The sequence below is a fragment of the Drosophila ficusphila genome, unplaced genomic scaffold, assembly GCF_018152265.1.
Source record: "Drosophila ficusphila isolate 14025-0441.05 unplaced genomic scaffold, ASM1815226v1 contig_106, whole genome shotgun sequence".
NCBI lineage: Eukaryota > Metazoa > Arthropoda > Insecta > Diptera > Drosophilidae > Drosophila > Drosophila ficusphila.
The window spans coordinates 10055449-10083129 of record NW_025063993.1 but is presented as its reverse complement, the minus strand read 5'-3'; the positions used below and the strand labels follow the sequence as shown (position 1 = coordinate 10083129).

Here is a 27681-nt window from a genome sequence, read left to right as displayed (position 1 = left end):
AAATACGAATAAACCGAAAACCCGATTCGGAAAAAAAAGAGAGAGATCCGCTCGTTGACGCTGCGCGTGCTGGACTCAAACTGAAAAAGTGCACGAGAAATACGATTTCTAAGCTCGCGAGCCCTACAAACGCAAAACCCCGTGGATAAACGAAAAACTGCGAAATGCATCGAAATGTGAGAGGGTCCCGGTCCCCCAGAACGCGTTCTCACCGACACAAAGCCACCAAATCGGGCCAGAGAGTGGGTCTACAAGTCTGTTTTAATGCCGGCCGGGGCGTATACGCGATATGTGCAAGCATTCCGAGTGCTACCTCACCGACTGATTGAGCCAGCCCACTCGGGTATTATTTAATACGTTCTCCCCACTCAGAACCCCACATGCCACTCAATTGCACCGATCGCAACTCTGAGTCGAGTCTTTATCAGTCGCTCCATCAAACTATCTGCACTCGCGTTGTCGCCAGCGGGTTTCTCTCAGTGTTGCTCTCCCGGATCGGATAGTATCACGATTTCTATAGTTTTCTTTCCACCTTTCTGTTTGTTGTCCGATATTCCGCGTGTTTCTGGTATTCTGTCTGGAGATTACAGATATAAGGGTCTCTCTTCCGGCAGCCCAGGGGTTGAGTCAACGGGTTGTGTTTGCCAGCAATATAAGTTCAAGGTCTGGACTAGTATATGAGGGGTTGATATATGTTTAATCAGTGTCTATAGCAAAGGGATAAAATGCGATTTAAACCTAACTCTGAGACAAATTTATTCATATCTGTTGGCGAACACCGAGGTACTTGTGGTAGTTATTCTAAACAAAACAATTATGCATGTAATAATCGGTAGATAAGTGGATCCTTATTTTACCATTCAAAGTACTATCCAAATTTAATTTTTATTATAAACACTTATAATGAAAAGTTATGTGAATATTAAATACTTCTGTATATTCAAAGAAATATTCAACAAAAAGAAATTACTATTAGTGAATTATAAAGAAAAGTTCATAAATAATTTTTTATTTTAATTTTTCTGCTTACAGGACCTACTCGTATAAATCTAAACTTTTTAAATAGACAAAAGACTTTTAGTTGTTCATCCTTGTACCTTGTAGTATTTGTTTACCTTTTCATGCGACCTCAAAAATTTCATGAATATTTCATAAGTATAACGACAGTGCCTTGCGTCCCTCACCTTTTCTTGCGTTTCTCAGCGAATTTCTCCGAGATCACTGAATCCAGCACTACGACCTCCCTTCGTGCAGAGGTAGCATACAAACTAATAATTCTAATTCTTATTCGAAAGTTGCCTAATCGAGAACCGCTTGCACCAGAAATTCGATATTTATTAGATGCTTACGTAACAATTCAGAGCACGATTTGCAATTTACAATGTTTTTCTCGATTTGATTTGAAAGTTTTATAGGTTTATGCAACACGCAGGATATATATGTATTTATTCAGCGATGCAGTGGTGCAGGCGAAGTATTTTTGGATCAACCTGAAAAATAAATCTCTGATTTCGATTTCTTGAAAAATATTTTAAAAATTAAAAAAAAACACCCTCATACCATCCTAAAAATAACATACAAATTTTAATGTTTCACATTTATTTTATATTTCAATTGTTTTCCTCTTTATTTTACATCATTATTAAATTAGAAGTACCAGTAAAAAATGTTGTAGCACAAAAAACACTGAGAAAATATGTTCGCTAATTTTTTTAAGAACTTTAGAAATTTGAATTATATTTTCAAAAAGATGTACACAATAATTTTTCATATAAAGTGGACACAAAAACATGATGTCAAATTTTGTGGTTTACTTTAGTTGCTAAACTTAATTACAAAATGATTTAATTAAGACAAATACATATGTATATTTTGTATAAAATTACATAAATATTTATTTGACAAAAATTGTTATATTGATTTGTTTGTTGATTTTGTGTTGAGCTGAAAATTAAATTCGTGTTCTATAGCTAAAGTAGAAGATGTACATATCATTTTAGGATTATGCGATAAGAGATATTTACAAAGATAAAGATGTGCCGACTGATAAAGCAAATTGTTGTTTTTAAAATTGATTTGCTTTATAGGGAGAGCTCGAATAATAAAAAACGAATACAAAAATGAGCGTGAGGCCTACATGTAGAAGAAATCAAATACAAAGAATATATAGCTAATGTTCTCAAAGTTATATCAATAGGAATGCGGGCTGAAGATACAGATACGAATACAGAAATAAGCATTTTGCATATAGAATTCTTTATATAGGTATATATAGGTGAGCATATCATTTAGTTAGCCTAAGCATAATCAAGAGAGAGTAGGGTGTTATAGAGAGGGGTCAGAGTTTAAGTGTGTTCGTAGTAAAAGGGTATTAATCAACAGAAAGGTAATTTGAAACTTCTTTTCACATTGGTTCTCCCATTCACATCCTTCATAACTAGTTGCTAGTTCAGTTTTCGTTTAATTATTTCTTGTATATATAGTTTTTAGTTTCGTTTAGGTATATCAAAAAAATATTGCAGATTGTCTTAGAGTTCCAGCCGCTTTATACAAAGTAAATGAAAAGAAGTTAAACTTTTTATAAGAGTTCGTTTTCTTGGCTCTTTCCTAACCGATTGGTTTGTTTTTATTTTTTCTAGGTGTATGTTTGTTGGCCTTTGACTTGGTATTTTATTAGTAATTTTAAAATTGTTTTATGTTCAAAAATTTGTGTATTTTGTTTGTAGAAACCATGAGTTTTGTTTGTTAGAGTTTATACTTTATTCTCTTGCTTATTTCCCTTCCTTTGCTCCTTTCACTATGGCAAACGTGTTTTCAAGATTTGTGGAATGTGGTTGTAGTCGATCTAGGGAAAAAAATTTAACAATTATGGTTTTTGGGTTGTGGGCTGTGGGCTTGAGCCAAAAGCAAGTTTTTGATTGTTTCACTGGGGTTCTTGGGTGTTTGTTGTTGTTGCTCCTAAACAAAATTCTCTGGGTTGCTCTCTAGTTGTCCTACACACATTTACAATATACATTACACACACACAAAGTTATCGGTTAGAGCTAAAGATTATGTTGCTGATCTAGTGATAATTTTGGTTCTGCTAAAGTTGCTTCGCTTTCGGTTTTGGCCCCTAGGATTAACATGTAACGTTCGATTACAAACGAAATGGCTTAGACACAGAATTTACAAAAAAAAAGTGTTTCTTGCAGATATCTGACTTTTAATTTCTCTCTTTCAATCTATCGTTCTTCTTTCTCTTTCAATTTTTCAGAGGGTTCATCTAGGCGTTCTAGAGGAGCAGTTCCTCGTCCGTGTGCGGCTCGTTGCCGCTTTCCGCAAAGAGGCAGCACTCATCGGAGCCGGAGGAGGCGGCTTCCTGCTCCTCGCAGTCGAGATCGAGATGGTGGGCCTGCTGCGGCGACTGTGGTGCCTGCTGGTGGTGGTTCAGCGGGTGGTGCGCCGGCTGCTGCGGGTGGCTCAGGTCGTGCAGCCAGTCCAGCGTCTTGTCGATGGCACGCAGCCGCTTCTCCAGCGAGGTAGTGGCCAGTATGTCCACCTATAAAGGTTTTATTTATTAGTAAAAAACTCAAGAAAATATGTTATTAATTTATGTCTAACCTTCAGCTGCTGGGAGAGTGGCAGCAGGGCAATGACCCACCACGCCCACGCCGGTCCATCGCTGATGAGCTCCCAGTTGGGCTCCAAAGGCGGCATTCTGCCATAGCTCTGCAGGATCTCGTGCTTCTGCTCCGTGCTCAGACTCTCGAACCAACCGCTGGCCTTGGCTAGAACCACTCCCTGCATCCCGGCCAGGATCTTCACCTGCTCCTCGGCTATGGGTTCATCGCAGATGTACTCCACCTTGGCCGTCTCATAGCCATCCTTCTCGTTCCGCGCCAGGATCTTGAAGCGCTTGCAGCCAATCGTGCTGAGAATGGAGCAGCCATCGCCCAACTGAACGCAGTCGCGGATGTCGAGGATGGTTCCTATATCATAGTACCTCGACTTGCCGCCATTCGGCTGCACAATGCCAAAGGTCTTGTCCCCGGACTCAACGGCTCGCCGGACCATCAGGCGATAGCGCGGTTCGCAAACGAACAGGGGACACGGAACCGCCGGAAAGGCTGCCGTGCAAATGAACACCGGCACCGAGGGCTCCTGGTCGATCTCCTGGCGGAAGCGCGCCTCGTAGTGGTCTGGAATGAATCGTTTCATTGCGGCTTCTAGGAACTTCGTCACTGGCCGCTTGGCCAGCGCGAAAGGAACTGGCGAGGATGAGCCCGGATGCAGGTGGATCTGATTCTGATTCGGATTCGGATTCTGACTGGCACTGGCATTCACATTGAACTCCACAAGTGGCGACATGCACAATGGACACGGGGAGTTGTAATCCATGCAACGATCCAAGCATACCAGGCAGTACGTGTGTCCGCACGGAGTCACCACCGGTTTCCACAGCGTCCGACTGCAGACGACGCAGTCGAAGTCGCTGGCGTCGATCAGCTGCCCGGCCACCGAGCTCACCGCCAGCGATAGCTCCGATCCGTCCAGCTCTGTAGGAAAAAAAGGGTATATTAGAGTCACATTTTTCCATATTTTTTTAGAAAAACTCTGTATTGTTAATTTCCCCTTTTAAAACTTTTCTTTCCCAGATCACTCACTTCTCAGTCGCTGCAGTTCCTGCTGCGTGCGCTCCACAACCCCGACAAACAGTCGACTGCACCGCTGACTCTCGCCAGCAGCCTGCTCCTGGTCCACGTCCTCCTCCTCGATGATCTTACCGCCGAGTGGCTCCATGGCCACCGACCATTTCCGCTTGCAGTGCTTCCGGTTCGCATGGCGACGGGGCTGCAAATCGAACTGCTTCTGCTCGAAGACATGCCGCTGATGTCGATGGTGATCCATAAAGTCCAGGGGACTGGGGAACAGGAAGTCTCCGTCCAAATGCAGGGATCCCGGCTCCCCGCCGTCCACCTCGACCTCCACCTCCTCCTCCATGTCATCGCCCGCCATTATGTAGTTGTCGTAGTGGCCGAACTCATCCTCCACATCGTCCAGGTGGACGTGATGATGGTGGTGGTGGTGGTGATGGTGGTGGGGGTGGTGGTGCTGCTGTTTCCTGCGCCGGCGCACCTGCTCCCAAAGCAGAGGATAGGGTGCCCGAGAGGTGGCAAAACTGCGGTGCTGCGGCTGGAAAACTGGTGGCGTTGCCGTGCTGATCGAGGATCGATTCTTCGGCATTTGGGCCAGGAGACGTTGGAGAATCTGTATATTGGATAAACAAATTACTGGTGAGTACATTTTGCTATTATTTGATATTATTTGATTGATTTATGTTATACGTTTTATTAAGAAAATAATTGCTTTTTAATGTTGTCTAGACATCTATAAAAACCACTTGTATTGAAACATTTTTACTGCAACAGAAACTTTGGCAATTTAAATTTGTCTATCAAATTTTTATTACAATCATATGTTCACAAAAATCGTTTAGATGCATTGCACTAACGTTTTTCATAAATCAACCAGACGCATTTCGCATAACTTTTCATACCTTGGCGAGATCATGTTGAAATATTTCCGAGTTGCTGAGATTTGTATTTTTATCAAGGCAAATAGCCAAAAAGCCGTTGTACAAAGCCTCCTCCAATCGACCTAGACCGCTTAAGGCCAAAGCCCTCAGATAGTGGGCCTAAAAATAAAATTCCATTTAGTTTTATTTAATTTAAAGAAATAATTTCAAACTTACCTTTGGCGAAGTGCATCGCGTTCTTAACGCATTTTCGATGTCCGCTAGGGAACTTTGATAATGGCTCAGTTTTAGGAGAACTTCAGCACGCAGACAGAGACTCTTGAAATTTGCTGGCGCTGCAAAATATCAAAGGAATACAAAATATATTTGTTAGTTTTAACTACTTAAAACTTGCGGATGTAAATCAAATGTATGACCCAATGAATGTCATCGCTGACTGAAATACATATCAAAACTTGGCAGCATGGAATTTTTTTGGGTGTGCTGCCAAGCGAAATACGTTTGCCAATATTCTAGATAAATACGTGTAACGATATAGAAACGGAAACTATCTGAATATATAATGAATATGTGTCTGTGCAGCGGGGAATTAGGCAAATGTTTAACACGCGCGAAAATTCTTCAATTCGGATTTCCCCCTTTGCAAATTGGTTTTCTTGAATGTTTGACGAAAAGCAAAGCGGATATTTATTTTGACAACCGCTAACAGAGGCGCCACTTAACATAGAAATGATTATGACACATTTTTAAAGCAATCTTTAGTAGTGAATATACTAAGCTTTAATAACTATTATGACAAACGTTTCTTCCATTAAACTCATTGAGTCACCGATCGCGTGAGTGATTAGGGTAATTATTGATAAGGGAGGTTGCAAAATTAGTTATTCAAATTCGTTATTGCTACTAAGTACTTTGGGTTATACTTAAAATGGTTAAAACGTGTGAAATTACTACAGAATGCAGTTAAATAATCTGTTTGCTACTAATAATATTTTTAGTTAAGTTATCTTTAAAAGAAAATATTTCGAAACAGATTGAGAAAATTATACAAGAGGATTAAAGTTAACAATACAAATATAAATGTTTTTCTTAGGAAGACTTTAGAATAAAGTTTGCAAAAATAATTTAATATTTATAATAATATATTGCCTAAAACGCGAACTTCGACCATCGGTAAATGCAATGTGAAAGTGAAATCAAGGTAAACAGCAACAGCAGAACGCGAAACATCTAGAATAGAAAGTCATTGCAGTGCCTAGGTCATGCATTTTCCACCCCACCCTCCCAGAACCCCTCCCCACAGTCCCTTCCATCGCCCCCTTTATCACCACCCCCTCACTACGTCACGTAGGCCACTTGTAGACAATGTTGCTAGCGCACCAGCAACATGCAATATTGCAACATCTCAATACAGTGTAAGAGTATTTATGGGATATTAACAGAGGGGTTCCACTCTTTCTTTTCAATATTCTCTCTTAGCACTTTACTCTTTCCCTGTTAAAGGCAAAGAGTTTTTTTATGTTAAAAAGGCGCGCGCAGCTGCTGTTAAGACAGAAAACGCGATTATGTAGCCTAACATTACGCAACATAAAAAGGCGCAACAACAAAACTACTGTAGTAGCACTACCAACAACGAAAATAGTTATACACAGTTAAAGTAAGGCCCTTTGATGGTTTCTGTTGTAATTGCAATTGTTACACAAATTGGTGCAAAAATGATTACATGCCGAAAACCAACTGGCTTATCGCAATCCCTTCACCGGCCCAATTTATTCGTACCAAGATATTAATTTCCATTTCGCCATATTTGTCGCAAAATTAGATTACGTTCAAATCCAGCCGTTTTATTATGTAAAAGTATATGTAGTTTATTATATTGCCATCTAATCATTTAATTTTTTTTTTTTGTTTGCATAGTGAAGGGATTTTCCCCATAATTCCCTATTATCGCTGTTGCTCTCTTTTGCCAATTGTATTATATTTCGACTTCTGTTAATAACTTGTTAAATTCTCATTTTAAGTACAACATCTGATCAGCACGAAAGCGAAATGTTGTTGATTATATAAAAGTATGTCAATATTTTTTGTTTACTTTGTGAGGCCTACCAAAAATAAAGCACCAGTGATAGGGGTTTGTTTGACAGATAACGCCTTTGGAATTGGATTTGCGGTTAGCCGTTATGTGAATGAAGGTGCCGAAACATAACGGAACTTTACTGCTCCCAGCAGATAACGGGAGAATGTTATTTAACTGTTTATTCTTTAACCGCTCGTTAAACTGTCTTTGTTCGTGAGATAAGACGGGTTTTGCCATTTTTTTACACTTTGGCAGATTGGCGATATCTTCAAGTAAATAACAAAATGGGTGAAGGATAACCCACAAACACATGTAATCGACTGGAAATAAAAATAACAATATTATTTATTTGTTTTGAAAACCTTTATGTGATACTTCCTTATACTTTTTCGCTTTTAAAGTGTTTCCCTCGTTTATTATGCAATAATATCATTCGATCCCTTGCCACCCGCCACGCCACTTTTGCCCGATGTCCAGAGCCATAACTATATGTATTATGCATACTAATTATATTTATTTCTACATTATATCACCCTGAAGGCGGCCACGTTCTCGGCGACCGGCTACTTCCCGTTCGATCTGCGATTATATGTGTGCGTATCCATCAGATACTTCTACTTACAAGCGCAACGAGTGGGCAAAAATAAAAAAAATAAAAAAAAAACACGAATTCAATTAAAATGCAAAGCCACACGCTGACGGGCTGCTGGCAGTTTGTTTTTGTTTTTGCCACTGCTACCAATTTGCACTTATTAGAGAATTTCACGCTCTACGAACGCCCCCGCCTCGCCCCCTTTTCGAGCCCGCCCCCTGAAGATATAGCCACATCCTCCACGCGGGGCCAAGTTTCCGTTACGCTGCAGACAATTTAAGCTCAACTGTTGATAAATTGCATTTGGCTTCAGATATGACTATGCTCATATGTGTACAATTTATATTTTCTTTTGCATACACTTGGAAAAATATCATTGGATTAGGAATATGAAGAAAAACATTTTGAATAATTGAACAGAGGTCAGGTTTAAATACTCTTTGAGAAGAAAACTTTAAATTGGGTAACAAAATACTTGTATTCATGATTTCTTATAATTCTGGCATTAAATTATGTTTCTTTCGCTGTATCTATATCTTGTGGTGCCAGCGAGTGTCGTTTTTGGCGAGTGTGTGCATTCAAAATCAGATTTCGTCACGTACATTAAAAATCGTTTGCTAAATTCCCACCACAGCAGATAAAAGTCGCAATGAGTATTGAGGAGAGAAGCGAATTTTCCTTGGCGGTTGACAGACGGCATTGCCATGGATTGCATAATGAAATCAGAAATCTTAGAATTTTGATTTCCGCATAAAAACAACACGAGGGATATGAAGACAAAGGCATTTATAGACCAAGCTATTCAATCGGTGAATCACTTGATTTATTTATTTTTAAATACCAGCGAACAGAGTGGCGAACAAAGAACGAATGCCCCTCTCTAATTTTTCAATTCAATTGTGCTTAAAAGTCGTTAAACAATTTGCTAAAAATAAATACGTTGCGTATACGCCGCGTGGACCGAGCTTTGATTGTCGGACACGAGCACCACACACACACACACACACAGACACACTCACTGGATTATTATGCAAAAGGAAAATGGAGAAATGGAGAGGGCAGGAGGCAGAGGGCTGAAGGGGTGGCGAAAAACTGACCTAAATACTAAATGAATGCCCATAAAACTGCGCCAAGTGAAACGGGAAACGAGCGGCCATAAACGAGCGGCAAAAAGATGGCAAACTTTATGCGACACCCCCCAGTTCCCCAGTTTCCCAGTTCTCATCGCCGGATCCGAATCCCAAGCCAAACCCGTAGGGAAATTGACCGTTTTTGATGTCTATGATGGGGGATAACTGGAGCGCAGCAAATAAATGCAAAGATATTCAGACCCCCTTGGCTAACACTCTATTCGCTCGCATAAAATATGAATATTATGTAGATGAAGCTAATTGTGCGGAGTTAAGTTTATGACCCTCGTAAAGTTCCTGCTCTCGATGTAACCGCCAAATAAATTCGAGAATTTAGGGAAATGTCAGCAGTTAAATGTAAAAAGAATTTGGGTTTTGGGTTACCCAAAACTGGAAGGGAAATAGTTTAGGTCAAATGTATCCTTCTCTTAAGAAGTTTTGTTGTCAAGTGCCTTTCATTTCAATTTCCTTTGTGAATTAAAATTTTCAGCAATTGACAGACAATCTTATTGCTCTTGGCTAACCAAGTCCAATTAATTTCTTTAGATATCCCCTTTTGATTTCCTTTTTATATTAAATTAGTCGCATTTCTAGAGAGATTTATTGCAAAGAAAATCGTCTACCGTTTCCCTGCTTAATTCTTCTTTATGAATGTCTTCATGAATGAACGCTCACTTGGCCTCTTTTCATGCTGTTGACGGAAACGTGAAATGCTTGAAAATAATATAAACCAAATAATAATTATTCACTTTCAGGAAGTGCAGTCAGTCGCTTTGTTTTACTACTCAGCTATTAGCCTTTGGCTATTCGGCGTTAAATTTGCGACAGTAATTCTCGGTAAAGAATACTATAAAATTCATTTTTATTTTTATGATTAATTTTACGAGGCCATATGACACACAACTGTTGTGTAAATTATTCGAATAGGCTTTTGCGACTATGTGTATTTGGTTCTATTTGTGTTATTTTGTTGTAAGCCATAAGTTCAGTTTTTTCTCAATTTTATTTTCATTGAGGGAGGGTTATATCAGGAGTATGGTTTATTTATGTTTACATTGGGTAATTTTAGTACAAAAGAAAATCGACATTTATATATTCGTTAAATTATGATTACTAAAAAAGCCAGGGCTTGTATTTTGTTGGATAAGTTTTAAACCTCTTTTTGTTACTTAATTTTTTTTAGCCAGTTTTTCGTTCACTTTATGCGAAATGTGGGTGTTATCAACTTAGTCTGTTAAATGTCAAACCCCCCGCACAACATCGGAAAATTGCTGGAATTTTGTTTGCAGTTTGTTTTCCGTTCTTCTTCTATTTTCTGGTGAAACCCAACCGACTGTGAAGATTTTTGTGGCTGCTGCTGCGCGGGTTACATCTGGGAAATATCGCAATGCGTTGACACATAAATTTTTGGCACTGGAAAACAAGACGCAAAAAAATCCAAAAAGAGGGGAAAAAAACGAGTACGCAAACATCAAATGTCGAAGTTCAGCCGGAACCAAGGCCGAAATCCCCCAGTGGCAATGATGATGCTAACAATTCTGTAGAGACTCGAGCTAAAAGGTCGTGCAGATTGAAAATGAAGTGAAAATATTTTGGGGAATGAAGGGGGCATACAAAACGAACAAAACTCAAGGGTGATTGAACCCCAAATTATCCCAAATTGCTTTGCAAATTTTTTTGAGTTAAATTTATGTAGGCCTCTCTGAAAGCCAAGCTAAACTTCACTTTTAAAATAATTCAAGGTAAGGCAGCGGGAGAATGAGAGATTCAGCGAAGTGAACTTCATTTTCGAGTCTTATATAACCCCTCTGTTTATTTTTTTGTTGGCTCAGCCGAGCGCAACCTTCAGACAAAGTGGAGCAAAACAACAACAACAATAAAAAAAAACCCGATTTACCCCGAAAAAATGTTGAACAAATCGCAAGCACGCAAATAAAATCAAATACAAATTTCATTCGAGCAAGCAAGAAATACATTCCTTCGATATTGTGTGAAGCGCAAAATATTTATATATTGTTGTTTTGCAGTTTCTGCTGTAATGCCAAGGCATTCATGAATTTTATGAACCGCACAAACAATATTTGAAAACGCCTTGCCGAAACGGCAGCAACAATTCCAAGCGCTCCAATGAGCAGCAACTCGCTGAGTGGGCTGAAGGTCAACTGGTGACCAAGATTGGTGGAACGCGGGCAATTCTGCTCTTTGCTGGGGCCAAGCAAGTGCGGAAGTCTCACATTATGTGGGCCGTAAGACATAAAGAAGTTTTTCCATATACAAGCATTTTTATTTGTATTTTTTAGGGCCCTTTTCATGTCGGGTTTTGTTGATTGTCTGTTAAGTCGGCGAGCTTATGCAACGAGGGTTGGAGATAAATAATATGAAAACACGAAACGGAAGGCTGAGAACATTAAAGAATACTTGTGGGCTTTGTAGTTGGCTATTTCAAAGGGGGCATGAAAAATATTTATCGCTCTTTGGTTGGCGCCTTAGTATTTGCTTTAAAGATAAAAACCCATCGGCGACTCCCCTTTTGAAGTGGACACAATTAGAAGAGCTGCTAAAGCCAAGGCTTTCCCCATGTGATAAATCCTTAGTACATGTCGGCTAATGACAGTACTCTTTCCCCCCATTTTCCCATTTCCTAGTGGAGAGTGTCCGCCTTGCTTTGCCATATGTTTCCTCCCCTCCCAGATGTCATTTGATAAATGCTCACCCACGTCCATGTCCCCACATCCCACATCCGTTGCCACACGCGCGTCTGACGCGCAGTTAATTGATTTCCCAGACAGAAGGGCAGGTCGGAACAAATAAAAAAGGAAAAAAAGACTCAACTTTCGGCTGACCTGACCACCTGACGCCAAAGCAAAACTACAAGCTAAGCCCAAAGCAGATAGGCCGAAACCGAAAACCAAATTTTTTTCTAAATGTTGTATCGCTGATGATAACTTATTTTCCCATTTCAACATATGAAAAGCTATTTAAATACATCACAATTTGCTAAAGTGTTCCCCAGATCTATTTTCGTATATTCTCCCCTAACCCACGGCTATTTCGGTCCGCTTTTCACTTATGTAATCGGCACAGACGCCAATCAGCCCCTAAACGCAGTTCGATAAGCAGACAGAGTTGAAAAAATATGGCCAACGTAACCGGCTTTTTTATGCAAAGCTGCCAAAAATATGAGTAAAGTCATGTAAGTCGTGGGGGAGAGGGGGCGGGGGGAATTGGCCATGGCTTAAGCATTGCGTGAGCTGAAGCTTGTGCAATCCGCAAAAAATAAGAGAAAAGTGTGGCGGGAGAAAGAGTCAAAAGGCCAACGAGCAACAGTTTTTTTGTGGTCTTGGCCAAAAAGAGGCACTAAATCATATGGCTAAGAGCTGGACAAAAAAGAGAGAGAGAGAGAGGGTGAGAGGAGAGAGATAGAGAGAGAGTAAAAGAGGCCCAAGCTTGGCTTGTGTCAAAATTTTGACAGCTACTCTTTTTCCGGGACTTTCGGCCAACTCTCTCACTCTCTTTTGGCCAGATAATGGTTACCATCTGCAAAGTCAAAAAGTATGTCAAAGTCAAATGTGCGACGTCGACGTCGACGTCAATTTTATTATGTTTGTTTGGTAAGTGGAGCTCTTTTTTCTTTTTTTTTTTTTTTTTTTTTTACGTTTTTTCGGGTTATGTAAGGCTGAGCGGCCAACTGTTGTTGGTTACGTTGAGCTGCAGGCCCAAAGATTTGCCTCAGTTTCCACCGTTTTCTTGTGTTTGTCGTGGTCTTTTGTCTTTTTCACGCTTAGCCTGCTCCCCCGCCCCCACCGGCTACCCCGCCCCCAAAACCCATTGTTGCTCATTTGTTTGTTGCCAATTTCAACGCTTTTCGGCTTGTTGTTGCCGTGTGGAAATTAAATCGTGATTTGTAAATGCTCTCAAATTTTCGTCTCGCTTTAAATTTTTTCGTGTGTTGTGTTTTTTTTTTTTTTGGTTTTTGCTTGCCACAACATAGGATTTTGCAATTTTGTAATAACTTTTTCTCTTCTCCTTTCGGCGATTAAATAACGCTGTGTGGCAACTATTACAATGGGAGGTTTTTGAAAGTTGTTTGCGGAGATGTGGGTCATTCTCGGCAATAAGAAAATGTCAGAGAAGTACTCAATCAATTATCTATATAGTTGTTTATATTGGGTAATTTTAAAAGGGATTTAAATATCAAATATAAAAGGGATAAACATTTTCTTAACTATTGGGGTAGGAAAATTGATTAAAACATTAGTAACTTTAAAAATATTCAAGAGATAATGTCATAATGTCAGGCATTATTAATACTCTCTGTATATATTGGTTGAAATTCTTGGAAAAAGAAAATGCGACCATATCGAACTACGTTTTGAATTCCTTTGGTCATTTGTTTATTCTTTGCCACTCGCACCTGGCTACAAAGAATTTTCTCGCAAAGAAAACAGTAATTCAAAAAGTTACGCTTTGGTTTTTCTTTTTTTTTTTTAAAGAAAACTTTTTTTCAAGCACGAAAAGAGGGAGTGCAAAAACATTTTAGTTTCGGTCAGGCTTGTTAATAAAAAAGTTCCGAGTGCTTCTGACTGGCTGACCCGAATATTCGAATTGATTGTTATCCGTGTTACAAAGTAGAAAAGTTTGCGATTCATCATTTAGTGCTAACAGCTTTTGCTGGTTAAATGCTAATTGAAATCCTTTTTTGCGGGCTAATCAAATCCAAAATAATTATGTCATCGTGCTGAACTTTGCTTTTATAAATCCATTCTGGCCTCGTTCCGTCAATTAGCCAACACTCCCCTTAACTCGATGACGTTGTTGCCCGGTAATTGTTGCATAATTGCACTTGAAGAATATTTTAATGTTTATTTTTTCATTTAAAGGTAAAAGGTGTGTAATTAAATTATATTCGGAACTAGAACGTGTTAATTTTTTTTAATTTAATTTTTTTCTATTAAAAGAAAATAATCTAACAATATTTATTTTTGTGCTTATTCACAGATCTTTAGAGATCCAAATTTTCCGTCAGTGTACGGCTTAAAAATCTTGGGAAATCTCTGTGTACTTTGAGTTGTCTTTTGGCGCAGTCACGCCCCGTGGAAATTGTTTTGTGGACTTTATTCGCTCTGCGGAAAATGTCAGGCTGATGTAATTTTCAATAGATTGATTAGGATAAAAAGGTTAAGGGTGCGAGGGCGAATGCGGTGCGATAGTTGTTGTTGTTGTTATGGCTGTATTTGTTGTTGTTGTTGTTGTTGCCCGGGGCAACGATTTACCTGTGGAATGATGTCTGGGCCTGTGTGTCTATTACTCAATAGTCTAACAAATTATTGCTAGCAGTTTTGCAGTTTTGCTGATTGCTGATTGTGGGCAGCTATTGTTGCTGCCATTGTTATTGTTGTTGTTGTTGGGCAATGCGATAAAGCGCAACACGAGCGACAACAGCAGCAGCAACAACAACACAAACAACCCAGCAGCAGCAGAGCAGCAGCAGCAGCAACAACTTTGCCTACGTTCTATGACATAACTGTAATTCAAACGAGTCAGAGAGCAACCGCGGCTGTTGGCGATAGAGACGGCAATAGGCCATTAGAAAGAGAGGGGGCGAGACAGCTTGTATAAGTGAGCGGGCGACTTACTTTTGATTTTGCTATAGCAATAGCTATAGCTATCGCCAAAGCTATATAGCATTTGCTATTGCAGCAGTCAATTGAGTAATCTCCCAGTTGATTTGTTGTTGTTGTTGTTGCTGCTGCCGCTGCCCGCTCGCAAATGTTGAAAGTGAATTTTGCGAATCGTAATTCACAGTTTACAATAGAATATTACTTAATAGACAATCTGGCCAAAGCGTTTGTTGTTATGACTCACGTTTGCCGTGTTTTTTTTGTCTCTGCCTTTTTTTTTTTTTTTTTAGTTCGCTGCTGTTGCAACTGCAGTTGGCCTCATTATGCAATTACAGCAGCAAGAAAATAACGAACGACAGGAGCAACAGTTTGTTTTGATGTAACCCATTTTTTTTTTTTTTTTGCATATTTTTTTAAGAGTGAGAGGGCAAATATCTCAATTAGGAATATGTCTCAATGTTTTTCTTGGAACCCGAGCTTGCGAGCTGATTATTACATCACCCCGGGCTTGTCTCGGCAGAATTTGTCTGTGCAAAAATGGGAAAACGCGAGGGGGAAAAGCCTTTGGTTGCACTTAAATTTTCCCTGCCTAGTTGCGCTTTTATGGGGAGCCCATATTACGAAACCCTGAATAATGAAATATGTTATTCAATACAATAATTTCGATGCGGTTGTAAAAGGGATTGATTTTTTTCGCAAACAGAATACTTGCCAAGTGTCGAATGTCACTTATTTGGATGTGCATATCCGTATTTCGTAAGCACTTAAATGACAGGGAACACATTTACAGTTCATTATTATATCATTCATCGAAAGTTGAAAAAACGAAACGTTACTAATTTAATATCGGGTGATAATTATATAAGACGTTTATTTGATTTTGGTAGGGGTTGACATTTATACTTTTGCTGACATTCTAATTAATGAACAATTCAATGAAGTACGTCAAATGAAGGAAAACAAATAGAATGGGTACTTTTAATCAGTTCTAAGACAAAACGTTAGATGTTTAAAGTGCTCATGTATCTGACATTCTTTATTTGAAAGTTAGTTAACCACAGAAACAGCGATTCTCGTGTTCCACTTGGTTAACCTCGCCTACACCTTAAAACTTGTTCGCCGACTTCAAAGAGCGGGCCGTAGAACCCACAAGGCAAACACCTCCCACTTCGCCAAATGGGTGAACTGAATTCCAGAAGTAAATACCGAAAACTTGACTTGAAATGGGAAAAGTTTGCATTTGCTCGACCCGAACATTTTCAGGCCCAAAGCAAATGAATATTTGAGGCGAAAACACAAACAATTCCTTTCGGGTTAGAATTCTCATTTGAAAGACTTGTAAATTCTTTTTTTTTTTTCAAGTTTTTTGTTGTTGAGCTGGCTAGTGAAATGTGCGATGGCATTTTAGAAATGTGCGCCAGACTTGTCGAGGGGAGGGGGAATATGTAGCGTCGAGCATGCCAAAAAGTATCTATCAGATACGTGAACACGGGGAATGCCCGCTATGCAACGCATGGCGTCTACGAAAAAAAAAAAACAAATAAAGGTTCGGGGAAGGAGAAATCAAACGCAGAAAGAAATAAATCAAATCGCACATAATTAATAATATCGCAAAAAGAAAGCAGAGAGCAGCGCTAAAAATTAACACAATCTATTTGCTCGACAACATTCTAAGGCAAATCTGTATTTGTATCTGTATCTGTAAATGTATCTGTATCAGTGACGGCCATTGGCAACTGGCTTTCTCAAGGCCAGTTGAATTTTGTGGTCGTTAAACTCTCTCCCACTTTCTCCCCTGCTTTCCTGCTCCTCCTTCGGGTTCTTTGTTCACTTTCACGGAAAGAACTCAACGACCTCAAAATGCGCAATAAATTTGGCTGCCTGCACTTTGACTACACAGGAAAAAACATGACAATCAATCTTATAGATATTTATTTAGATAGATAGATGATTAGTAGTGTAGTTTTGATAATTGAAAAGACCGTTTTTTACTTTTTAACATTAACAATATTTAACATTATTAACATTAACAATTTACATTTTTTTTCTTCGCAAATAAATAAAAAGCGTTCCTATTTTTTCCCGTGCGCACAAAGAACCAAAAGCAATGTTTCCAGCTCTTGTTTGGCTAATTAAAAAAATGTTAGCTGCCACAGAAAAAAGGCAGAAATCAAAAGCACAGTCAGAAATGGCTAGAAACAAATGTTAATGAGTGCAGTCACTCTGAATGATTGCTAAACGCAGGGAGAGTGCAGGGACTTTTGGTGGCTTTCAAAAATAGGGGAATGACGACAATGGAGGCAGGCAAATGTTTTATGGCACAATTACCTCAGAAAAAAAGCAAAGCTAACAAGATCAAGGCGCTCTTTGAACAATAACCACAAATCGTGCAAATAAAGTACAGTGGGTATAGTATTAATGGGCCGGCTTTATCAGGTGAATTGGGTGAGCAGGCACCGTTGTGCGATAAGCGTCACGTCTTAATCACATGAATGGATATATTATTCACCCGATTCGTTTCCTCATCGGCGCCATATCGCATTGGTCATGTCCAGCGAGGTGTGCCATTTTTAGCCCGATAGCCTCCAACAAAGCAAAGTTGTCTGGAGTTCAAGGTTTTGCCCTTGACTGGAGCTGGAAATCGGCACGAGAAAGTGCAATTCTTATCATCAAAACAACAATGATACTTATTTTATGCTGATATGCACACCTTTGTTGATAAAAAACCGAGCTGTGGTAGCTTGGCTATCGTGAAATACTACGATTTTCTTTTATATTTATTACCAGCTTTATTATTCAAAATATATTTTTCAAACATGGCTCTTTGAATCATAGTCAAACTATTTAATCTAGAAGGAATTCTTCAAGAATGTTTATACCAAAGAAGGCTCAATGCTATTAAGCACTCAGCATATTTTACATACTATTATCAGTTCTTCCCGACAATCAGAAAAAAGCATGACAAACAAATTAAGCCTTCTGATTAAGTCGCATTCCATACAAATTTTCTGACAGGAAATTCTTTTCAGTTTCCACCTTGAGGAAATGACCAAGAAATAACTATTTAATTACCCGCCTAAATAGAAATAATTTCTCGAAAAATTCGCCGTTAGTCCAAAATCAAGTTCCAAGAACCACTAAAATTATACGAAGCGAAGAGGAAATCCAACGGGCCATAAAAGTTAATGGGAACCGGGTGGAAAAGCCACGTGGCGAAAAAAAATTAACGAAATTAATTGCATGCTTTGTGCTAAATTCTTTCATTGAAACAACGAACCACAACTCGAAAAGGGAACATTAAATGCAGTCGACTGGCCAGCCCGAAAACACGCTATATAATTATACGATCGGCCATATAATGTAAACCATATACTGGTACATTTAATGCACACACATACGTGTATTAATGTATTAAATTAGAAGCAGTCAAAGGAAAAAAGCCTTGCATGACATGAAGGCATTTCCAATGCAATACTTCTAATGGAACTTTTCTCCTTCCCCAACTTTTCCCCTTTTTTTTTGGTTTGCCGCCTGCTAACCAAATATGTATTCAGGCCAAGTCCTTGCGGCTCATTTAACAACTCTTTCCACTTAGCCAGCTAAAAAAGCGTTGCTCTGTATTACTTTTTGTTAATTATTTTCTGTGTGCTCGGCAAAAAAGCAATTCCTGATGAGGTCAACGGCTACATTAGCAGCCTCAGGTCGTAAAAAGCCATACGTATACGTAAATTAAATTGTGCATGGCTGGCACAGGACAAAAGCTTATTTCAGGAGGACATTAAGGTCCTGCAGGAGGAGGTTGGGTGTGCATGTCTGTGCGGAATTCTAGAGACTGTCACTTTGCGCTGACATCTTCATTGTCAAGTGGGCCACTTGGCTTTGTACCACCCGGCGTATGTGTGATGTGCTGGCGGCTTTCGAACTCGGCTTCAACGAATCTCAGCTAAAACGCTTTATTTGCTCACTTAATTGGTTTGGATTTATTTTTCCGTTTCCTTCCTCCCAATTTGCATTTTCGTTGAGTTCTCTTTATAACGATGACTTGGTGATTTGTTTATCAAAACTGTTTACTTAAGACTTTTTTCACTTCTGCTATTGCCCCCAAAAAACGGTGTGGGATTTTTTTATTTATCAGCCAAGAGTCAATAACTGATTGCGCCGTCGACGAAGAAAATCAACGAAAAAGCGAATGAAATAAAAGAAATACATTAGATTATAAATAGACCGACTAGAAATATTTATTCATTGGGAATTTTAGCTTTGATTACGTGTCAGTTGGAACGTTGCTGCTAAATTAATATAACATATATTGATACCCCAAAGAAGTGCGTTCCGAGTAATTATTCTTGGGGTAAACAAAGTCGTACGATGGATGCGTCAGCACACAATTCGGCTAATCACAAACACGCCGGCAAAGTACACCTTGATAATGACAATTATGAAAGTAACACCGCTCTTCAGGTGACCCGCCCACCTTCCTTCCAAATGTGTGTATTTGTCACGCAACAAAGGTGAAAATCCCCCGCCCACGTGCCAAGTTAATACCCCAAGTAATGCCAGACACTTTGATGCTTTATATCCCCGGTGAAAGCGAATGGGGAGCAAAGCACTTTGATTCACCCGAGAGAGAAAGAGAATTTCCCATTGGGGGAAATAATACAGAAAACCCCATTTAATTTTGTATTCCGGGGGTAAACAGAGAATTATTAAAACGGAAAATTGATTAGTAAACACGAAATGGGTGCAATTATGGTGACCAAAAGAATCAATTAGGTTGAAAGGTTGATTATTATATGTATTATTGCTTATTATAGCACTTTCCACAATTCAAACAATTTAACAAAAATTCCGCTAACCTATAAATAGCATATTAAGCCATTCAAAGAATTGTCGAAATTATTAATTGCCAGCCAACAAACTTTTCCGATCTCGGATATGGTTAATTTTAGTTACGGTTTCCCGTTCCCCATTTCCACCTAATTCTGTCCATCACAGTCTTTGTTTTGCCCAAGTTTTCTCAACCCGCACAATCCCCTCGTTCAAGTAAAAAAGAACTCTTGACGAGTCAAGTGTTTCTCGTCTGATGCCTTCTGTCTTTTGTTACTTTTTTCCCCCGCAATCTGGTACTCACAGCATTTTGTTTGATGGATTTCTAAGTGCGTAAATCGTTGTGATTTTCTTTCTCTTTAAAAAAAAATAGAAAAACTATTTCTGTGAGTGGCCATCGAGAGAGCAACAACAAAATTGTCGCTGGGAAAATGAAAATGATTAATTAGCTGTTCTTGGTGGGTATTCTCGGTTTCAATATTTCTTTTGTGTGTTCCCCAAGTGAAGGGGAAAATCCTCTTGAGCCCAAGTGACTGACTCAGCGCCTCAATAATTCATTGAAAAAAGATTTCGCAAAATATCGCTTCGAGTGCCGAAAGAGTTGAACAGACAGCGCGTGCCGAGGTTTTCGTATCCATCAGATTCATTTTGCGCCGCTCCCTTTGTCAAGGTTTATTTACTTTGAATTCGCTCTATAAATATTTGATAATTGGGTCCTTGGTCCGCCTATGCCAGTGCCATTTGTCGAGCTGAACACACACAATTAGAGTAACAAGTTGACATTCGTGGAAGGAAAGTGCCGTGAAGGTAATGGCAAAAATACGCATACGCCGTGTGGGTTCATCATGGGCTAAGCGTGGGCGGTTTAGCTCCATAAAACTTGTTGCGCCGCCATCGTGCTCCCCGTTCGCCTGACGTCAGCAAACGGAGTCTATGAGCCTTGCCACTTTCGGCCCTGCCCTTTATTGATTTTTCAATTCCCCCCATTGCAGTTGAATCGGAAAGGATTGCCGCCCCACTGAAAGAAATTTCAGGAAGAGTGGGGATGGCTATGAAAATTGAACTTTATATCATATATTGCATATTTTAAAATAAACTCAAACATGAATATATTGCCTAAGTTCCCAAACACTTAAGAATTTATAAGAGAAGTTATATATAAAGTAAAGTTAGTAACTAATATATTTCTTTGTTATTTTTTTTCATTAAAGAAACGAAAATTGTTATTAGAAAATTCTATGACTCTAAAGTGGAATTTTTGGAATTTCAAAAAGTAGTTTTGCAACCCTTTAAATTAATGAAAGGATTTCCCATAAATCCCAAAAAGACAAACTCACCTTTCTCCAAGCTGGCGTTGCAGAACTTGAGGGCGTCGTCGAGCAGGTTGAGGTGCATGCAGCTGCTGGCCTTCTCGCTGATCTTCTTGGCCTGCAGATCGGGGCCCCACCACTTCTCGACCAGCCGGCGCACCAAGACGTCCGGCATGAACTTCATGGCGCTGGAGCCACCGCCTCCGCCGTGGACAGAGGGATAGCCACTCAAGCCCAAGGCAGCGGCCGCCGAAGTGGACGCCATGGTGGTGGTGGCCGTGGCCGTGGTGGAGGCCACCGTGGTGGTGGTCACCGTCATGGGCGGTGCGGCCAAGCGGTGGACACTGGACGCCAGCTGAACGCCGTAGCCCATGGGAAAGCTCATCAGGCCGAGGTTCGCATTGTGGTTGGAGGGAGCGGTGAAGAAGCTGGTGCCCGCACCACTCGACGTGGTGGTGGTTAGGGCGCAGGCGGGTCCAACCGGCGGTCCTGGCGACGAGTCCTGGACGCGGGGGAATCGCACCTGGCAGATGTTGCACTGCGTGATCGTCTCGCAGCATTGGCGGCAGAAGGTGTGCCCGCAATTGGTGGTCACCGGACAGCGCAGGATGTCGCCGCACAGGGGACACAGCAGCGGATCGAAGTCCTCCGAGTCCTGCAGCGGACTCGGCACTCTTAGTTCTCGCGTGGGCGAGTGCAGGTCGAGCGGCGATGGACTGGTCTCGCCCGCCGGCTCGCCCACTCCACGCAGGAATTCCCCCGAGTCACCGAGATTTTGCTTGCCCTGATGGTGGTACCGCGACCAGGGCATCATGTCCTGTCTCTCCGAAATCCTGGGGCTCTTCACGGTCGGCGTGGCAATGCCGCCCATTTGTCGGATGTGGGCGGTCAGAGCGCTGGCCAGTGTGTTCAATTTATCCAGAGGGACGTGGCCGTCCAGCTGCCTGCTGGCTATCAGTTCGTAGACATCGAAGGCCTCCGACAGGCTGCCCACCTTGGCGAAGGACTCGCCGAGCAGATAGGACAGGTGCAGCGAGTTCTGGCTGTCGTTGCTGTGTGGCAGGTAGCACTGTGCCTGGCTGCCGGGCGCAAGGATGTGGGCCTGGTCCTGTTCGAGGAGCAGCACCTTCACCGCCCGCTTCTTGGAGCCCAGCGAGGGCTTCGAGCAATAGCCCTGCGACAGAGGCATCACTGTATATATCTATATCTATGTATATCTATATATATTTTATTTCGTATTCCCTTGGCTGGTATTATTTGTATTTTATTTTCGTAGCTGCCAGCAGTCACGTATGCAACAGCTTGCGTTGCTGCCACGGCGTAAATCGTATCTTGCAGATACAATATCTATATCTCACATCACTGCACTTCACTTTCGTTCACTTGCACTAGATTTATTCCACTTATTATTCTTCCACTTCATTTGCCATCAATTAATCTTTTGCGTGCTCTGCTTTTGGCTGTTTTTTTTGAACTGAAGAAGAAGTTTTGACAACAGCAGCAGCGAGGCATCTGAAAAATACAGAGAACAAAGAGAATATGAGTTGGATTTTGATTCCGGGAGAATTATACCCGCACACAGAGAGATAAAGAGAGCGAGCGAGAAAGATAGGGGAGAATGTGAAGTAAGCGGAACAAGAAGAAGATAGGGTTTTACGTAACGCTCAAAAAAAAAAAAACAAAAAACCGAAAAAAAAACAAGAACCCCAACGGGAAAAAACAATAGCAAAAATAAAACAAGCAGCCAAAGAAATGAAATGAAATGACTGATTCTCAGAGGCAGCTTTTGATTCTGTTTTATAATTCCAAACCCAGAGAGAGCTGCAGAACCCTCGCTCTCTTCCTATCTGGCGCTCTTTGATTGCTGGGTGGCCCGAACAAGAAGAAGAACTGTATCTATTACTTAACCACTGGAGAATGTCAGATATCTCGCACACGAAATGCAATTTCTCGCACCACAATCCCGAAAAGCGATGACGTGACTTTCGTCGCCTTAGCACACAGCTAATTGTCAGCCGCGGGTTCTTACATAAAATGTGTGGAAGAAAAAACCGCTGGGGTTCAATGAACTTTCCCGAATCCCCTGGAAGCCCTAGAAAAATCGCTTAGCTTATACTAAATCTGAGCAAATTAATTACTAAATAGTTGCGGTTAAGGTAGGGCATAGAATATAATCACAACCAGACGGCGGCACATGCTATTACATAATATTATGAAAATTAACACTGAATCACATAGAGCGAACTGACGCGGACGCTGGCTAAAGTAACGAAATCAAAATCATCACACAGATACTTTAGTACCAACACTCAGGCAACAGAACCCGCTCTTCGCTGTTCTCTTTCGCTCTCTTCGAGAACTCTTGGCCAACGTGCTTGCGAGATACGAAATGAAAGAGAATCTGGTTTTGTTTTTGTCTGGTTTTTGGCTTGTTTCTGTTTTTCTTTTTGTTGTATTTTTGATTGTGCGCACGTTTTGCTTTTGACGTCGTTCGTATTGTATCTTTAAGATAAACAATGCCGGCATAACACACAGACACAAGCACACACTCTGAATCACACACACACATTTCGTTCGGAGTTCGGTTTTGTCTTTGCCTTCGCATTCTGGTTTTGTTATGTAAACAATTTTTTGGTTGTCGTCCGCCCGGCATCAAGATCTCTTTTTTTTTTCGTTATAATTTGTTTACATTTGCAAAGGCAATCAAAGTGTGCCAAAATAAAATGAAACTACAAAATTGCGTGCAAATGAAATTTTTAGTTTTTCCTCGGCGAGATATAAACGCACACAGAGACTCGCGGACATTTTTATATCGGACGATTTTTGTTTTTGCATAAATCTCGTTGTTAAGTAATGCCGAAATATCTTATAAGTTGGTAGTTAGCCAAGAAAATGAATCTATCAAGGGTGTGTTTATATGTCTGCAGATATACGATCTGCGTGAGGCTCGCTGATCGAGTCGGCGACCCAAAAAATATAATGAAATACGCATTTTATATTCGGAATAGAATTTCGGCTGCAGGTTACATAAGATCTGGGAATGTTTTGTGGGTTAGATTGGACAGATTTTCGCTGTTCAAACAAAACGATTGAAGCTAAACATCAAATTGTTTCAAATAAATCGAAATTAAAACTATTTATTTTATATAAGACATCTCAGACACATAATACTCTTCATATTTATAAACTATAGCACCAGGACTTTAAGAGATATTAATACCTTAATTCCTTTGTTCAAACCATAGCTATTTAAACACATTTAAATACAGCATCTGTGATCAAAGAGTTAACTTCCTATAAATTTCCCTTTCTAAATTTATTTGCTGATATCGGCCTTCGAGTACTTGAGAAACCAACGTTTAGATTAGTTTAACCAGAACTTTACACAAGCTCCAACTCGGCTCTCAACCCGTATATATATATAGTTATATATTTATATATACGTTTAGAGAAGTGAAAACGAGATTAGAATAGGGGGTGCTAGCTATATCAGTTGGCATTGTGAAACATTGTGCGAGGAAAAAGTTGGTAAACAAGCTTTCAGGCACTCGATTCTAATTGTTCCTGTTGTCGTTGGTAGTTTAGGTTTTACTTTGCGTAAGTGTAAATTATGTATACGCCCCGTATATAACTGCACGTGTATCCGACGGCAATCGTGGCTCCGTGTACGTTTGTATATTCGTGGTTATTGCATAATCAGTAGCCGATAAACGTTCCTAAACGAACTGCAAATATGTGAAGCCCAGTCGACTGAACACGCCCTCACAGCAAATAAAGCTTGTAAATTTCAGTTTTTTACCATATTATGCAATGTCAATCATAAGCGACGACCGACTGCCTTTTTATCATCACCGTACATCGCCAGTTAGACAAAATGGCAGCGGTGACAATGCGATGATACCTATAACAGCCATTTATTGTATTCTAGTATGTCCACTGAATGCAGGCATTGTTTGCTATAAATCCGATAAGTGATTGTAGGCAAACGTTGATTGAAGTCGATAAAGGAACTGTCAATACTAAATATGATAAACTCATTGTGTGATAGGGGGAACTAATTGCCCATTACGTTGGTTGTAAAAAGCTGATTGAATAAGACAATGGTTTATATACTATATTTTGATGTAAATCTAATTTTCAAGAAGGATTTATCCTTAATTCCTTAAGTTATGAAAACCGTTTTTTATAATCATTCTGTTTTCCACAATAAATTGTTCAATTCCACTGTGCTTCTGGTAAAGTTCTTTAATCGCAAACCAATCACCCCACATAAGCAATTAAATTGCATAATAATGTGCGCTATAAATTGATTATGCTTCGATGGTGATTTTCTTGGTAATTATGAAACCATGCTCGTTGTTATGAAACCACATAAATTTTCATTGCCTTGATGTTGGCGTGTATTGGTTTTTGTACATTTTGATTTCTTCTTTGATATTTGTTTTATTGGTTTCCCATTTGTTTTGCGTTTTTTGCTTGGCTCACACGTTTTATGACATTGTGTTTGGATGGACGACAATGACGACGACGATAAACACTCGTATAAATAGCTCAAAAACTACAACAGAAACCAGGGTGAAGAATTTATTGAGGCAAGCCAATTAGCAACCAAAATTTCTAGGTTGTGATTTCTCAGTTTTGATTTCACTCCGATTACACAAGAACCCACTCATTCGCTGACTAATTGGCCCTATCCCTTTCGACCTTACGTAATCATAGTGTTTTATTTGGTTTATATAACAGCGATCTGCTGCTTGGAGTCTGGCTTCCTCGATACTCGACTCTGACTCATGACGAACCTTTTTCGCCCGATGACGTATGCAAATAGGTTTTTCCTCTTTTCGAGCTAACCATTTTTTTTTCTGTAACCCCCCTTAGCGCTTTCCGTTTTGGGCCAAGTGGGCGAATGGCTTGCTGTGTTGCTGCGGCTCGTTCATTGGCAGCAAACGTCGCATAATACTTGTACATTGCGTGTCGTAACGCCAAGCGTCAACTGAGCGAGAGGGGGCGATTTGGAGGAGAAGGGAGAGAGGGAGAAGGAGCCAAGTTTTTCGCTTTGGAGGCTGACGAATATTGGGAGGTGACCCCGACAAATTGGCGGATTTTCACTAGATTATCTGGGCTTGAAAACTGTAAACCAGAAGATTATGAAATCAATGAGAAAACCGCAGAGAAGATACAAATAAAAACAAGCCGAATGATTCTAAAAATAGTTGTTTACTTTATAATAACAATAAATTAATAACATGCAATTCTATTCTTGAAAAATATTCTAAAAATTCTTATCAAACAAAAAATCATACGTACTTCAAATAAATATTTTTCTAATTAACCTTACGCAAACAAAAAGAAAATTGAGTGAAAAATCCACACTTTCCGTACAGCTGGTTATCAGCACTAATTTGTCATGAAATCGGTTAGTTATATATGTGTATATTTTTCCGTGGAAGTTTTATCACACATTAAATATAAATGATTATCAAGTGCAGGCCAAATTCAATTGGCCACAGAAGCAGAACGTCAACAAACGGCGCAAAAAAACGCTTAGTAATGCCTTTAAAAATATGGCAACACGTAAGAGTCCTCTCCCCCATTGTCCCCGCCCACTGCAGCTGCACATTTTGTTTTCACAATCAGCAGATAGCAAAGGAAAAACAGTTTTTCCCCACCAAAAGAGCGCGAGAGCGGAAAAACTAAGAGAGACTTGAATTTGCCAATCTTTAAAAAGTGCAACTTTGTTGAGCGTTCATTCACATTGGACACGCACACCCTGACAGCATGTGGTGTGATGTCGTAACACACACAAGAGAGGTTAAAGAGATCCAAAGAGAGGGGAAAACATTCCAAAGAGAGTGGCAAAATGGAATTACCTGTCGCTGGTTGAACCGCGCCTCCGTGTTTTTCCCCAAAAAGGGGCGGTTTTTCGCGGGGTGCGGGGTGGGCTGTTGCTTGAGAATTACACACACACTCTCACACACAATCACGAAATTCTCCCTCTGCTTCTTCCAATTTATTTAAATTTTTTTTTTGTATATTTATGTATTTTTCCTTTTTTGTTGTTTGCCAAAAATTTATTGCCACACGCGTGCGAAAAAAAGAATTGGGGTATATTTTTTCGGGCTGTGTTCTTTTTTCCTTATATTTTTGTTTGTTTTGTAAGAACTTGGAACGGCGCTTGTCCGTCGGCTTTACGTAACCCCGCCGCACACACGGGTTAAATTTTTTTACGAAGGGGTGCGCGGCTATTGGGGGGCTCCAGTGGGACCCCCGTTAAATGTGTTGTGACTAATTTATTTATTTTATTTATTTACACTGGGAAACACGCGGGCGAGCGCCTTTATTTCACTTTATTTATTTCTTTGATTACGTTGGCGTTTGTTTTGTAATACGCTTACGTTACGCGACGCGAGAAGTAGAGAGGGAAAGCACTGGGGCGAAAGAGACAGCAGCAGCAGCGGCGGCAACGTGTTCGAGTGGCTCAGCGATGATTTGCTTATGGGATGCGCTCCACTTTTTTGCTTTTTATTTGACTTTTTTATTATTCATTTTATTTTTTATTTAACTTTTTTTGAACGTCTCTCGGCTGCCTGAACTTGCCACGGCCGC

At 40.1% G+C, this 27681-nt stretch overlaps 2 protein-coding genes across 2 annotated transcripts in view; both read right to left on the bottom strand.

Annotated features, from left to right (window-relative positions):
- The window catches only part of LOC108096222 (circadian locomoter output cycles protein kaput), a 17316-nt gene extending 14736 nt beyond the window's left edge, over positions 1-2580 (bottom strand). The window contains exon 1 of the mRNA XM_017197610.2: positions 2557-2580. The gene's annotated coding sequence lies outside the window, so the exon portion shown is untranslated. The remainder of the gene's footprint in view (positions 1-2556) is intronic.
- Positions 1696-27681, bottom strand: LOC108096294. The gene is made up of 7 exons (XM_017197767.2): positions 26946-27681; positions 21103-22587; positions 5735-5853; positions 5540-5677; positions 4647-5250; positions 3604-4538; positions 1696-3541 (listed from the first exon to the last, which is right to left on the bottom strand). Exons 2-7 carry the CDS (start codon positions 22262-22264, stop codon positions 3275-3277), a joined length of 3225 nt encoding a protein of 1074 aa, XP_017053256.1. The 5' UTR covers positions 22265-22587; positions 26946-27681; the 3' UTR covers positions 1696-3274.